General features: G+C 43.7%; 1 protein-coding gene across 2 annotated transcripts in view; it reads left to right on the plus strand.

The window, feature by feature from the left end:
• Positions 1–7,287: 7,287 nt before the first annotated feature.
• The window catches only part of Cep135 (centrosomal protein 135), a 59,087-nt gene continuing 51,675 nt past the window's right edge, over positions 7,288–14,699 (plus strand). For both annotated transcript variants that reach the window (XM_060380781.1, XM_021650835.2), the window contains exons 1-5: positions 7,288–7,488; positions 10,292–10,449; positions 12,138–12,328; positions 12,971–13,138; positions 14,195–14,336. In XM_060380781.1, coding sequence (XP_060236764.1) covers positions 10,337–10,449; positions 12,138–12,328; positions 12,971–13,138; positions 14,195–14,336 — 614 coding nt within the window. In that variant the 5' untranslated portion in view covers positions 7,288–7,488; positions 10,292–10,336. The remainder of the gene's footprint in view (positions 7,489–10,291; positions 10,450–12,137; positions 12,329–12,970; positions 13,139–14,194; positions 14,337–14,699) is intronic.

Consider the following 14,699-nt stretch of genomic DNA (forward strand, 5'->3'; position numbering starts at 1 on the left):
TGGGACAAGCTGGAGACCTGCGACAGGGTAGGCTCCTGGGAGGATATGGGAGTGACTGTAGCTGAGACCCCTAGCGGGGGACGTGGAGACTGAAGGGGCCACCTCCTAGCCAGGCAGGACTTTCAGTGGATGCAGGGAGACACCAACCCACCCACAAAACCTTCAACCCAAAATTTGCCCTGCCTACAAGATGTGCTGAGTCAAAGGTGGAGCATACTTTGAGGGAATGTCCAATCAACGACTGGCCCAACCAGAGACTCACCTGTGGAAGAGAGCCAACTCCTGACACTCACCTATTAATGACACTGCTGTGCTTGCAGACAGGAGCCTAGCGTGCTCTGTGAGGTTCCACCCAGCAGCAGATCGAAACAATGCTGAGACTCACATCCAAACATTAGGTGGAGCTCAGGGAGTCTTGTGAAAGAGTTAGGAGGACTCTGAGGGGACAAGAATGTCCCAAGAAGACCTACAGAATCAACCAGCCTATGCCATGGGGCCTCCCAGAGACTGAACCACCAACCGAGGAGCATGCATGGACTACACCTAGACCAATCGTGTGGGTTCCCTGCTAAGTGGAGCAGGAGCCATCTCACATAGACTCTGTTGCCTGCTTTGGATCACTTTCCCCTTGCTGGGTAGCCTTGACTGGCAGCTCTGATTATGAAGAGCCTGCTCAGCAGAACAGTCTGCCCAGCCTAGCCTTTTCATTGTCTGAGATGATCCATAGTCTTTACTGTTTACCCCCAAGGTCATCGGTTTTTCTATAATGGGCATATAGATTTTTTTTTCCTATTTATAATGAAATTGTTATTCTTCCGTTCATCAATTCATTTGTCTATCTTGCCTAAACTTTCACACTACTTTGCTGGGTAATCAGGTGAGTGATTTGGCTTCTTTGGGGTTTTTGTTTGTTTGCTATTCTCCCAGTTTATTTTTTCTTTTTTTTTATTATAATTTATTCACTTTGTATCCCAGCTGTAACCCCCTTCTTCACGCCCTCCCAATCCTGCTCTCCCTCCTTCTATTCCTCCCATGTCCCTCCCCCAATCTACTGATAGGGGAGGTCCTCCTACCCTTCCTTCTGACCCTAGCCTATCAGGCCTCATCAGGACTGGCTGCATTGTCCTCCTCTGTAGCCTCACAAGGCTGCTCCTCCCTCAGGGGGAAGTGATCAAAGAGCCCGCCACTGAGTTCATGTCAGAGATAGTCCCTGTTCCCATTGCTAGGGAACCCACTTGGACAATGAGCTTCCATGTGCAGGGGTTCTAGATTATCTCCATGCATGGTCCTTGGTTCGAGTATCAGTCTCAGAAAAGACCCCTGTGCCAAGATTTTTTGGTTCTGATGCTCTCCTTGTGGAGCTCCTTGTCCCCTCCAGGTCTTTCTAATATCCACTTATAAGAATATATACCATATGTGTTTTTCTGCTTCTGGGATACCTCACTCAGGATGATCTTTTCTAGTTCCCACCATTTGCCAGCTATTTTTTCCCAGTTTATTTTTTACTAAATGTATTTATTCACTTTAAAAAAAAATGAAGACCAACAGGGACTGTCTCTGACATGAACTGATTGGCTGGCTCTTTAATTACCTCCCCCTGAGGGGGAAGCAGCATTACCAGGCCACAGAAGAAGACAATGCAGCCACTCCTGATGAGACCTAATTGACTGGGATCAGAAGGAAGGAAAAGAAGACCTCCTCTATCAGTGGACTTGGGGAGGGGCATGCATGCAGAGGGTGGAGGAAGGGAGGGATTGGGACAGGAGGAGGGAGGACTCCAGTTAGTTGAAGTTAGTTTCTGAATCTCCTGACCCAGAGATTCGAGATGATGCAGACACAAAACACACATATGCACAAAAACCAAATAAACTGTGAGACAATAAATAATAGATAATATTGGGGGATGCTTTTGTGCCCTGTGTATTCAAATACAGATTTATATGCCCAGAGTCTGCTTGTGTCCAGATGTGGGCATTGTCATTTCTATGAAGAATCTTCTGTCTCAATGTTGTATAAAAATTATTTCTCACCATCTCTGATTGGTTAATAAAGAAGCTTATCAGCCTATTGCTGGGCAGAAAGGATGCAAGACAGGACTTCTGATCCCAGTCAGGGGGTCTCAAGTAGGGACCAGAGAAGAGGAAGAAAAGTAGGTCCAGGGGAAAGTTGGAGAGGAGGAGTTCACCCTGAGGACAAAAAGATGGAGCAGAAACAGCCATGTTGAGACTAAGATGGCAAGTAACGTGGGACATGTAGCTGGGAAGTTGCCAAGCTAGTACAGACAGCTTAGAGTAGATCAATATCTGTCCAGCTGCAATGCTTTAAAGCTTATTAATAAGTATAATAGGTAGCCAGGTGTGGTGGCTACCTATCCCAGCATTTTAATCCCAGCACTCGGGAGGCAGAGGCAGGGGGATCTCTGCATTTGGGGCCAGCCTGGTCTACAAAGCAAGTCCAGGACAGCCAAGGCTACACAGGAAAACCCTGTCTCAAAAAATAAAACAAACAAATAAATAGGTCACTGTGTCATCATTTGGGAGCGAGAATGGGTAATAGAAAAAAAATGTACATCACTTTCAAACATGGTTACTTTCTTCTACAAACTATCTTTAATTGTTTGGGATTAAAGGCATATACCACCATGCCTGGCTCTAAGCTTTTCTTTACCTGAAACTTGCTCTACACCAGGCTGGCCTTGATCTAAGATCTACTTGCTTCTGTCTCCTGGATTTTAAAGGCGTGTTTGTATTCCAGCCGGATCACACAGACTAGAAGGTCTTTGGATGTGATCTCTTGCCAGAACAGCCATGTTCTGAATTAAAATTCTTCTACGTATAATATGTATATATGGTTTTTATTTTTATTTTTGTTGGGTGATCTCTGTGTCTTCCTCTCACTCCTCATTTTGGGTACTCTTGCATGCAAACCTGCTTGTTAAGGACAGGGATAACCAATTTGTGTCAATGAGAAAAAGGGTCCAAAGAGAAAAATCCACTCATTGAGGAAATAGGATGACAAGCATCCTTGATAAGCCAACAAAGGACTCAAATTAAGGCTTGCTGCTGCCAGGTATTTTGTCGTGTGTGTGTGTGTGTGTGTGTGTGTGTGTGTGTGTGTGTGTGTGCATGTGTATGCGCGCACTTGTGTGCACGTGTGTGTGTGTGTGCCTGTGGGTGTGCAGCCAGGAAATGCTTTTGTTACTTAACCAATGACTAGGCCTTCTAACAAATGTGTCTTCATGAGATGCAGACAAACACATTTTGACCAATATTTATATAGAATTCTTAGAAAGTATAAGAAAAAGAGAGAGAGGAGAGCCTTCATTGGCTTGGCCCATGATAGCACAGAGAGCCAACCAATCACATTGCAATTACATAAGTTTTTTTCCAATATCTGCCAAAATCCCCTACAATCTTAGACAAGGAAGTTCCATCCCTTCAAGTCTTAGGAGTTTCAGCTTTCTTTATTTCGATTTTTCTCTTTCCTATATTTCTGTAATTCTTAATAAAGCTTGTTTCTGCTTCATATATGCCCTTGAAAGTCCATATCTCTAATTTTCATAGGCATGAGATAGCAAACTCAGAGCTGCTGTCTTAAGCTGATGTTTCATAACCATGATTGTTCAGTACCCTAGGCCTTTGGGTCATGTACAAATGGGCCATGGAAAGTTCCGAAAAGACACTCAAAACTCCAGCATCAAGCGTGACAGAAACAATTGTAGATATTAAAAGCCTATGGGCTGCAGAAAGAGGACCATGCATAGTTCTTCACTGAGGATAGTAACATGGCTGTTAAAAAGGCCAGTCTAATACCAGTCTGTTTGATATGCATGGAAAACTCTGTGCAGATATATCAAAGGAAATAAACAAAGCCTGGCTTCCAGTTCAGATCATTTTCAAGGACACATTTTAATAAGAAGACTAAGAAACTGGAGTGTCTGAACTCCAGAGGATATAGCCAGATAAATAGTAGCTTTTGAGCCTGTGGATAAAAAGCTGAAGATTAGAATGTTATTCTGAAGGGTCATCATACGAACGGGGGAAATGCTTTACTTTCTCTTGAGTGCTCAGAACAAATTACACACACTTAGGGGGAAGCCAACTTCACTTGCACAAAGGAAATTCATTTGACCAAAGATGATCAGGAATGCAAGGAGCTGCTTTGAAAAGTAGAGTTCTGTTGTCATGGATATATTTCCTATGGCAACTACCATGAGCATTTGGGGGGGTGAGAAAATCTGTACCCTATTTAGAAGGTTGATCTAATTGACCTTGGAGGACCCTGGAAATTCTGTCCTCGCAAAGTTGAATTGCACTTTCTCTGAGTAGTGTCTGTGTGCCCTTGTACCCCGGAGCTCACTTTCATGAGGGTCTGCCTGTAGTTGGTTTAATCCTCAGAGTTCAAGCCAAGCTGCTAGTGTGTGTTTTATGACTTCTGGTGAGTCATGAAGCCCTTGTGTAAAATGCGGATGCAGGTGGTAGTGCCATCGTAAGGCTGCTGTGGGATGGGATGAAACAGCACCTGTGAAGTGTGCAGCTCTGCAAGCCAGCACTCAAACCCTCCCAAGCACTAACACACTATAGCAGCGGTTGCTTTGTTAGTCTCTTAGCGCGTTGTCTTAATCACTTATCTTTACCACGTGGCTACCCATCTTCCACACCCGAGTTTTCATTTGTGTGCTGATCTGGTTTAGTTGTGAAGTATCCCTTCAAAGGCTTGGTTATTAAAGGTTTCATTTCCAGGTGACGGGCGTTTAAGACGTCATCAGCCCCTGAGGGTGCTGACCTAGAAAAGTATCCCTGGATGGACTCCTAATGTGGTGCTATCACGAAGATGAGATGGAAACCTCCCAAGACAGAGCTGTATTGCTCCTTTTGTTTCTGTGGGCTTCCTGGCTGCCGTAAGTGGGCACCCTCTTCTCCACATGTGCCCGCTGACCAGCACAGTCTGAGACTTCTGAAACTTCAAGTTAACAACCAATCTTTCCTCCCTGAGGTTGTTCCTCACTAGTATCTGTCACTGTGATGAAAAGTGACAGATGTGCATGTCCATCATTTTCAGTTGTCTCTTGATATAATAGACACTTAGCAAATTGTATTTTCATACTTTTGCCTATATTAAAATTGTTTCTAATATATTCTGTCAGTCAGTTTATTACCAATTTGCGGAAACAAAGTATGTTTAGGTCTATGGTATTAGTTGTAAATATTTTTCCAGCTTGTTCTTTGTCATTTGGCATGAAATGTTTGACATGTACGAGGTTGTTTTTTTTTTTTTTTAATTCAGTAATTCTTATTGGATTTTTCATTCCCCCAGAAGCTCCACACTCACCTCTGTTCCTCCTCCATCCAAAAGGTGATGAAAGACTGATTCTTCGCACCAGCAACTGAAATGAAAATAGCCCATGACTTTGTAGACATAAGACAAAATCACTGTGACACGGAGCTGCTCAGGCCCTGTGTTCTTTAAAGGTGTTCATTTCCTGACAACAATTTCCCCGTGTCTCCTGCTAGCGAGTAGCTTCTTCTAACACCTATTCATTTACACAGTGTAGACGTCTTTTTGTTGCCAAGTGACTACAAATCCTGTTACTAGGCCCTCGATGGACTGGAACTACCATGACCATGTTCCTTGTCTGACAGTAATAATCATGTTGCCAGCCAAAGTATACAGCTTTGGCAACAGGACAATTGAGTCTCTGCTGCTCAAATAAAAGGACTTGAAGTAGGTGGCAGTATTGACATTTTCTCACGATGTCTTAGTGTTTTATTGCTGTGAAGAGGCACCACGACCACCGCAACTCTTATAAAGAAAATTTTAACTGGGGTTGGCTTACAGGTTCAGAGGTTTAGTCCATTATCATCATGGCAGGAACCGTAGTGGCTTGAAGATAGACATTGTGCTGGAGAGGGAGCTGATCTTTCTACATATGAATCCACAGGCAGCAGGAAGAAAGTGACACCAGCTCTGGCTTGAGCATCTGAAACCTCAAAGCCCAACCCCAGTGTCACACCTCTTCCAACAAGGCAATACCTCCTAATCCTTCCCAAACAGTTCTACCAACTTAGGACCATGTTAGTCAAACACATGAACCTGTGGAGACCATTCTCATTTAAACCACCTCAGCTTTCAACATCAGATCGAAATGACAGCACCAGTCTTCAGTGAAAGTAATTCCTTTACCATTACATCTGGCTTTCTTGCTCCCTGCAATCATGACCCCACTTCACCCTAAGCAAATAAATCTCATTAAAGTACTTCGGGACTCCCATTTGTGGTGATACTAGAAATCTACAAAGCCCAGAGAGCAGGCTCATTTTCTGTCGTGGGGATATTTCTTTTTCTTCCTGCCCCCACAGAAACATGCTGTGCTTAAAGGTCCAGGACTCCTCGGTGGAAAGCAGCAGCATTTTCCCGTCAGTCCCTTCACCTTTTGTGTGCCAGCATCCCTGACATCAGACCTTGGAGGTCAGCAGTGAACCCTGACCCTGGGTTATCAACGGCGCTTGGAACACAGCCCAATTGCTTTTAATCCTATTTACCCTTTTGCGTTTCTTCATTGAGTTTTGTTGCTCTATTTTGTAATTGGTATGTGTTTGGGGTAAGGGAGGCCAATGATTCATATTCGCTGGACGGCTATTGTACAGCCAATTCCTGATATTTAAAGCTACTTCTTTTCAGAAAGAAAAAAAGGTCTTTCTTTATAAAAATTAAAAAAATGCTGATATATGTGCAAGATGGTATAAAAATGTCTATAGAATTCAATTCATTCGCTTCTGAAAATTCCGTGTTAAAAAACTGACGAAGCACGCGAAACGGAGACTGGAAAGCACAAAGTAATCCACATCCCGCCACACATTTACACGCTATACTACAAAAAAAGTACCTTTTCAGAGGAAGGCTGGCTTGGTAAGGAAGGCAAGCGGGGGCCGGGGAGGGGGAGAAAGAAGAAAAACCAACAACAACCCAAAACCCCAGTTCTTAACCATCTAGAATTAGGGGCGCGATAGGCCATGGTCTTTCCATCCGTGAGCAATTTCCTCCAATTTAACGTTTACAAATAGGGCGGCAGATGCTTGAGAATACAGCCTGGGTACGGCCGGCAACTGTCAGGTAGAAGGTGCGAGGACAGCGACGTCCAGGGGGTTGCCCACAGCAGAGGGTTCCCGCCAGCGGCTGACAGGTCCCTGAGCCCCGCAAAGCTTCGGGCTTTCCGCCAGGGGGCGCCGAGGCCCCGTGCCGGCCGGTCCGTTACGTTTCCGGGCACCGAGGCCGAGCGCCGCCATCACCGGGCGGCTGGCGCGCGCGCCCACTGTGGGCCGCTCCCGTTACCGGGGCAACCGCGGCGCTTCCTCCTCCCTGCGGGCCGCGAGCCTCTCTCCGCGCCATTTTCAAACCGAGCCAGCGCCGGAGCCCTTGGCGGCAGCGGGAGCAGCCAGTGAGGACGGCGGGCCCCGAGGGCGATGCGCCCCCGGACGGGGAGCGGCGGTGAGGCGCGCCGGGGGAGGCCGCGGGGGCCGCCGGGCCAGGCCCGGGCGCTGCCGGGAGGAAGTGGAGGGAGGGCGGCGCGGGGACCGGCCCACCGTCCACCGTGCGACACTAAAATGTCCATGTCCGGGGGAACTGTGGCTCCACCTTCCAGGCCGAGGCGGGGAAGCTCTGCCGGGCCGCCCCGGCCCACCCGCACCCCGGGGTTTAGTAGACAGCTAGTTCTAACTGCCGGACCCACCCGTGTGGGCTGTTTTTGATTTAAAAGTTGTCATCCGGGATATAGGGCAGATCTAACACGTACAGATTTTTCTGTCTTTTTCCTGCGAGGACTTTACTGCTCGTGATGTTTTGATTCGTATTCTCATTCTACGCCCGTCGTGAAGGATGGAGGGAGATGGTTTTGGGGTACCCGGAGTTGGCTAGCTGTCAGAGAGGGGACTTGTTTCTTTTAAGTTTGCCCCACTAGTCTATTCTTGCCGGGTGTTTTCCTTGTGACTGGTCTCAAGAGTTTCTCTGAAACGCCCTGCCTTGAGCCAAGTTCCCTTTGTGGAAGGAACAGGGGAAGTCAAGTCTCTCAAACCAAGAGGCTTGTATTTGTAAATGGGAATAATCAGAAAGAGGCACTAAAAAGGAGCCGCGCGGTTTGGGGACTTATTTTCTTAGGACAGCCTTCCTTCATGCTTCAATAGGGACAGTGTCATATTGGTCCTTTATCCCATACCCGCTGTTCGGAGCATCCGGTTTTGCATAATTTATTCTCACTTACTCACGTGCACTTACGTTTTCCTAGTGAAGAAGAACAATTTTTATTTGATTTAGAAATAGGAGTTCTGTGGCCACATTTATTTGGCAAAGGTTAGAAAGGAGCACATTTCTGAAGAGATGGCCTTTGCATGGCTCATTTTTAGGGCAGACTGGTAGGGGAAGTGGTCTTGGATGTTTAAAAAGACAAGCATAGTAGCTGGAGATGTGGCCCAAAAGCAGAGTGCTTGCCTAGCAGGCCAGAGGCTCTGCATTTGATCCCCGACACTGTGAACAACAAAATAGACAAGTATAAAAGTGCGTACAGAAGTGCTTACATGTGTGTGCTACTTAAAAAAAAAAATGAAGTTAAGGTGGGCTTGGTGGTACACGTCTGTAGTCCTAGCACTCCAAAGGTAGAGGCAGAGAAAAAATGGAGGCCACCTGGTCTACAAAGTGAGTCAGGACTTTGTAGGGACACTTTGTCTCAAAATAATAAAAAGAACAAAACTGGGAGTGGGATTTATGTTGTGAGATGCACAGGCCTTGAGTGCTCATTTGAAAAATTTCCATAAATGTCTGTGCCTGGTAACTTAACCCAGACTTTATTCACTCTGGAAAGAAAGCTTTTACCCTTTCCAGTCACTCTCCAGCTCCCTGTGAAACTGTTTCTAGCCCCACAGTTTAATTTTTACCTTTTTCTGAGCTTTTCATGAGAATGGTCACATAGTGCATGTGTCTGCTTCTTTTGCCTGAATAGTGTTTTGAGAGTCATCTGTGTTGTCAATATGTCGTGACAGCTTCTTGCCTCCCTTAAGCAGAGTCATGCTACCTAGGATAGGGGCTGATAGCTTGTTCACCCCTTCTCCTGCTGTAGACACTTTTGTAGTCTCCTAGTAGACATTTGTGTCCCTTTTCTTTTGTAAATAGCAGCAACAGAATTACAGTTTTACTGGCTGGGAGTGTGTTTAGCTTTGTAAGAAGCTGCTGGACTTGTTCCAAGGTAGTTTTCTCCTCTCTCAGCAATGTGTGGATTTCATTTGCTGGGAGCCTTTGCTGACACTGGGTATTGGCAATTTCTTTTAGTTATTCTATGTGGGCAGAGTTGCACTGCATGGTGGTTATAAGTTGTATTTTTTCCTGGTGACTAATGTTAAGCACCTTTTCATATATTTCTTTTGAGATATCTTTTGCAAAGTGCCTTTTCAAGTTTTTGTACAACTAAAATTTAGTTTTAACACAATTTGGAGGGATAATTTTAGACCAGGTCTCGCTATATAACCCTAGCTGAATTTACTATATACACCAGGCTGGTTTCAAATTTAGGGCAGTGTCTCTGTGTCTGTCTCCTAAATGCTGGATTTTAGGCCATGTACTTCCATACCAGGGCTAGGCTCAATTTCCTTATTGGATTGTTTTATTATTAAGTTCCAAGAGTTTATTTTCTGTTCTGTATGTGAATATTTTCCGAGATCTTGTGAATATTCTGGGGCACTATTTAGCTTTCATCCCCCCTGCCCCCGCCTTTCCTCTTTCTTGGTGTTGGCAGAGATCAATCTCAGGGCTTCCCAGTCCTAGGCGAGAACTGCCATTAAGCCACATCCCAGCTGTGCCTTTCATTTCCTACAGTGGAGTGTTTTGATGAGTTGATGTTTTCCACTTTCATGAGGTCCTGCTTATCTTGTTATGTTTACTGCTTCTAAGGGGTTCCCTGTGGGTTGTGGGCGCTGCCCAGTGGAGGGCACTTGCCTAGCCAGAACAAGATGCCTCACTGCTATCCACAATTCTGTGGCAAAGTGGAGCTTTCTTCAAGGATCCCTGCCTGCTTCTGCGAAGTCTGTTTTCTTCTAGCGTCTTCATTGTTTTAACTTTCACATTCAGGTTTATGAAGAAATACATGTTTTAATGTAACAATATAGAGATCATGTGTATTGGATTTAAATCAATGTCAATATTACAGGATAATGACTACGTGAAAAGAAGCAAAATAATTCTTTCATATTAAAGGAATTTTTCTTACGGTGAAACTTAACAGCTATGTTTTAATCTTCTCTTTCAGGGCTTTAATTTTGGAGAGTGAATAAAACTGGTTTTGGAAGACAAGATGACGACAGCTTCAGAAAGAAAGTATAGTAACATTAGGAAAAGGCTAGACCAGCTGGGGTACCGCCAGACTCTGACAGTTGACAGTCTGCCTTTGGTAGAAAAACTTTTCAGGTAAACGTAAAACTAGAGTTGTCAGTGTGTATAACCCTGAATCCTGAACCCTTAATGCACTTCCGAGGTTGTGGCTGACTTTCCTGCTGCTGGAAAGCAGCGAGTGGACCTTGTGGACTTGGGAGAAGTTCTTGAGTCAGCTGAAGCTTGCCTGCTTAGTCCTAAGCCTGGTTCTCAACACAGGGCCTTCCAGCTGCAGGAAACTAGGGCTGGCCATGCCCACTGGGCCGTTCCCAGTCATCATTTGGAGAGCTCCCTGGAATGGATTTACACTCTGAGGTTTCTGGTAGAGATCAGGGGTGCTTTCCCCTTTCTTTTCCAGCTTGTCGTTTGTGGTGAGGACTAAACATGCCTTAGGGTCCTGGGCAGGCACTCTGCCATTGAGCTACGCTCCCATACAACTTTCTCCTTACATTCTATGTCTGCCAAGCTGGTCTTTAATTTCTGGTAGTCTAGAAAGGCTCTTTGTCACCTTAACTGAAAGGCTCCTTTTGATTTCCCCTCCTTCTCCAGTAGACCTATAGTGAGGAGGTTTGGGATTGGAGTAGGGTGTTTAGATTAGTAGGATTACAAGTGATGTTGGTAGAGAGTGTTTAAGAAGGTTGATTACTGGGACCACAAGTGATGCTGGTAGAGAGCAGTGTTTAGGAAGGTTCTTAGTAGGACTACAGGTGATGCTGGTAGAAAGCAGAGAATGGATCAAGATAACTTGTGGTCTTTGATATGAGCCCCCAAACCTCTCAAGACCTGTTCTCTTTATTTCCTGAGGCTTCATCTTGCCCGTGTTGTATCACAGGACTCCATGCAGTTATGTGCGCTCTTGCCCTTGCTGTCTTGTACACTGCTCCCTCTGCCTGTGGAGCCCTGGGCCTTGCCTTCTCACTTCTGTGCTCAGTAGGAAGTCACATTGTTGCATTTTACAATATTGTGCATCATCCTCATCTTAGTTCTGGCCTTCTTTCACTGAAAACTTCGTAAGACACTTTTAGTTGCTGTCAATTGCTCTTTTAATAAGGACGGAAATGTTTGGTTCATCTTGTACTACGATGTCTTTTTAATGATTATCTGTAGATACAAGTTCTTCATTAATAAGTGCGTGTGTGTGTGTGTGTGTATGTGTGTGTGTGTATGTGTGTGTGTTTCCTCACTAAACATTTAGTAAGTGAGTTGTGTTTTAGTTTAGTTGTGTTGATCTGTGTTTAGAGGCCTGAGAGAGTGATTCTGGCTTGCTGTCTTTCTGGAAGTAGCAGATAGCAGACAATATGTATTTACTCAATGAAAAGCCAGTTTCACAGGCTCCACAGACCTAGACGATGACCAAGAAAAGAGATTAAATAGGGATTCGCATGGTATCCCATTTTGTTGAGTGCCCTAATTAGATGTTTCTGAACAATGGGATTTTTAAACTGAAGATAAAATTATCAATGAAAGTACTTTCAGAAGTGAGGAAAAAAACCAACTGAACAATTTGATATGTTTGTATTTTATAATTTATAGTTAGGCTTGTTTTGAAAAACTTTTCAGGACCTTTTGATACCTTCAAAGAACCCTACTCTTCATTCTTCTTATAAATTTGATATTATTTAATACTAACATTATACTTAAGCCTCTTTAGAAATGTATTTTAAGTTACTAAAAGACTAATAGAATGTTTTCTTGTGTTTCTGTTTTCTGTCTTTTAACTTTAGTGACTTAGTTCATACAACAGAGAGCCTGCGGCAGTCCAGGTTGTCCTCGGAAAAGGCGGAAAAGGAAAGTGCCAATTTTGATTTTGCTTTGGAACCTTATAAACTTGAAAATGCAAGACTATGTAAGGAGAATAATGAACTGTATCTGGAGTTAATGAAGCTGAGAGAACACTCAGACCAGCACATGAAAGGTAGATGAGGCTTGGATGGTTTTTTAAGTGTAGGATGCTTGCCCTCCTTGTTCTATAACTGGAAAAGGCTAAAGTCCCATTTTAAAATCCTTGATAAGAAAAACGATAGTCCTACTAACAGCTCTTTAAATACAGTAAGGTATGTTGAAGAATGCTTGAAAGGGAAAGGTGCATTCCATAGTTATGATAGTTTTTACTATCATAGATTATGCTTTTTGGTTTGAAATTAGTATAGAAAATATTAAATAGCAGAACAGAGGTGTTTTCTTGAAACAACTATTGTTTCTCTTACTGAAAAGAAAATAATGACTAAGTGAAAGCTATGCATCACTTATTAAGTAGTGTTTGAGCCAGAAAATAGATTTCAAAGATAATTATTTGGTTTTCTTACTATAAATTTTATATTCAGTAATTCTTTAGCTTACACCTGACTTATTGGATTAAAGCTATGGTACCCATTGGGCATATACAATAATTAAAATGAAGTTCCTTTTTGTGCTTAGTGATTTCTATTTAGATTTGTTAGTGGTAAGAAGTGTATTTGGCTTCATACAGACCATGTGTAAAGCTCAGGTGGTGCCTCTTAAATTGGTGTGGATGTCTTGATGCTTAGAATTGTGTTTTCATCTTTCTCACTTCAAGAGTTGAAAACTGAGTTGAAGAAATGTTCACGTGAGACAGCTGATCTGAAATTTCTGAATAACCAGTATGTTCACAAGCTCAGACTCCTGGAGAAAGAGAGCAGAGCAAAGAATGAAAAAATCCAACAGCTTCAAGAAAAGAATTTGCATGCTGTAGTGCAGACTCCTGGTAACTCTTCAGTTTCCTTCTCAGACCAAGTTGGCTTGCGCGGTCGTGAATACACTAATATGGGACTCTACACTAATGTGAATACACTAATGTGGGCTGTACTTATTTTTTGTCAGACTCTATTAATTTAGAAAGTGCAGCTCTGATCTTGCCAGTGGCTGAGAAAGTAAACAAGCTATGAGTTTTATACCACTCCAAGGTCAATCTATCCATTTAAAATGTTCCTGCTACTTACAAAGATAATTATGGAGGTGTTCACAACTAGTTCAGATTACAGTATGAATGAATTACGGGTGGCATCCTATTGCATTCTAGTTGTGCTCCTCAGAGTTTCAATTATTTGCTCTTTGTGTGTGTGTCTGCTCTTTGTATGTTTGTGCAGGAACGTGTGAGTGTGCATATGGAGGCCAGAAGTCAGTTTCTGACTTCTTCCTCGATTACTTCCTACAAGATTGTTTTGAGACAAGGCTTCTCACTGAATCTTGAGCTTGCCTGTTAGGCTAGATAGGCTGTCCAGCAAGCCCCAGGGATCTCCTCCCCTCCAGTGCTGGGATTACAGGCACAGCACCAATGCGTGGTTGCTGAGGGCTGAATACAGGTCCTCACACTTGAATGGCAAGTGCATTATCATTTGAGCAGTCTCCAGGCCCAGTGATCTGTTCTCTTGACATTGCTTAATAAGCATGTGTATTTTAGTTCTTACTGTCAGTGCTCCTCATCTGACAGTGGTCTAATAGTGATATTTTAGCTCAAAACGTTGACCACTGCAAGGCACACTCAGGTTTTAATCCTGCTGAAATCTACTCTAGCTGAGGGATAGTTTAAACCTGTGTGCATATGCCAAGCCTATAAGCATAGAAAGCTTCTTCTATAGCCTTGTCTTATTAAATGTTTCAGAAATGCATCGTTGAATCACAAGTCAGGGTGGATATTCACAGATGAGCCCACTTTATAATAGAAGGTTAGCCTGTGCTGTTGAGTACTTAGGAAGGTGTTTTGTTTCCCCTTGCCTTAGAAGCCATACATCAAGTCATACATCTCTTTTTGCTTTTTTAGGTGGCAAGAAAAGACACATTGCATTTAGGCGTCAGCGGATGCAAATCGATGAGCCAGCCCCACCCTCTGAAGTCAGTTCATACCCAGTTCCACAGCCAGAAGACCCATACATTGCAGACCTCCTGCAGGTCGCTGACAACAGGTGTGTTAAATACTTCCTTTCCTGAGCCTGGGTGTGCTAGAGGGATGCTGAGCATGCCCGAGGACTTCAGTTTAATCCTCAACACCTAACTCACATCGTTATCTTTGTTGGCTTTATTGCTGTGCATTCTAAGGTTTCAGTGGGAAGGTTTGGGCTTGTTAATTGTCGTGTCCCCATGTCTAGCACAGAACTTTGCACCAACACTCGGAAGGTATTTTCACAACAATGTAGAAGTTTTTTTTACTTGTCTAAAAACTTTGATTTCAAGTAAGTCATATATCTGAGGTCTCTGCCCATACTTGCTGTGAAATATTAGTGCTGTTAAGAACCTATTTCAATAGAGTCACTTTAGTTTCATCTTTA

The sequence above is a fragment of the Meriones unguiculatus genome, chromosome 3 (genome assembly GCF_030254825.1).
Source record: "Meriones unguiculatus strain TT.TT164.6M chromosome 3, Bangor_MerUng_6.1, whole genome shotgun sequence".
Lineage (NCBI taxonomy): Eukaryota > Metazoa > Chordata > Mammalia > Rodentia > Muridae > Meriones > Meriones unguiculatus.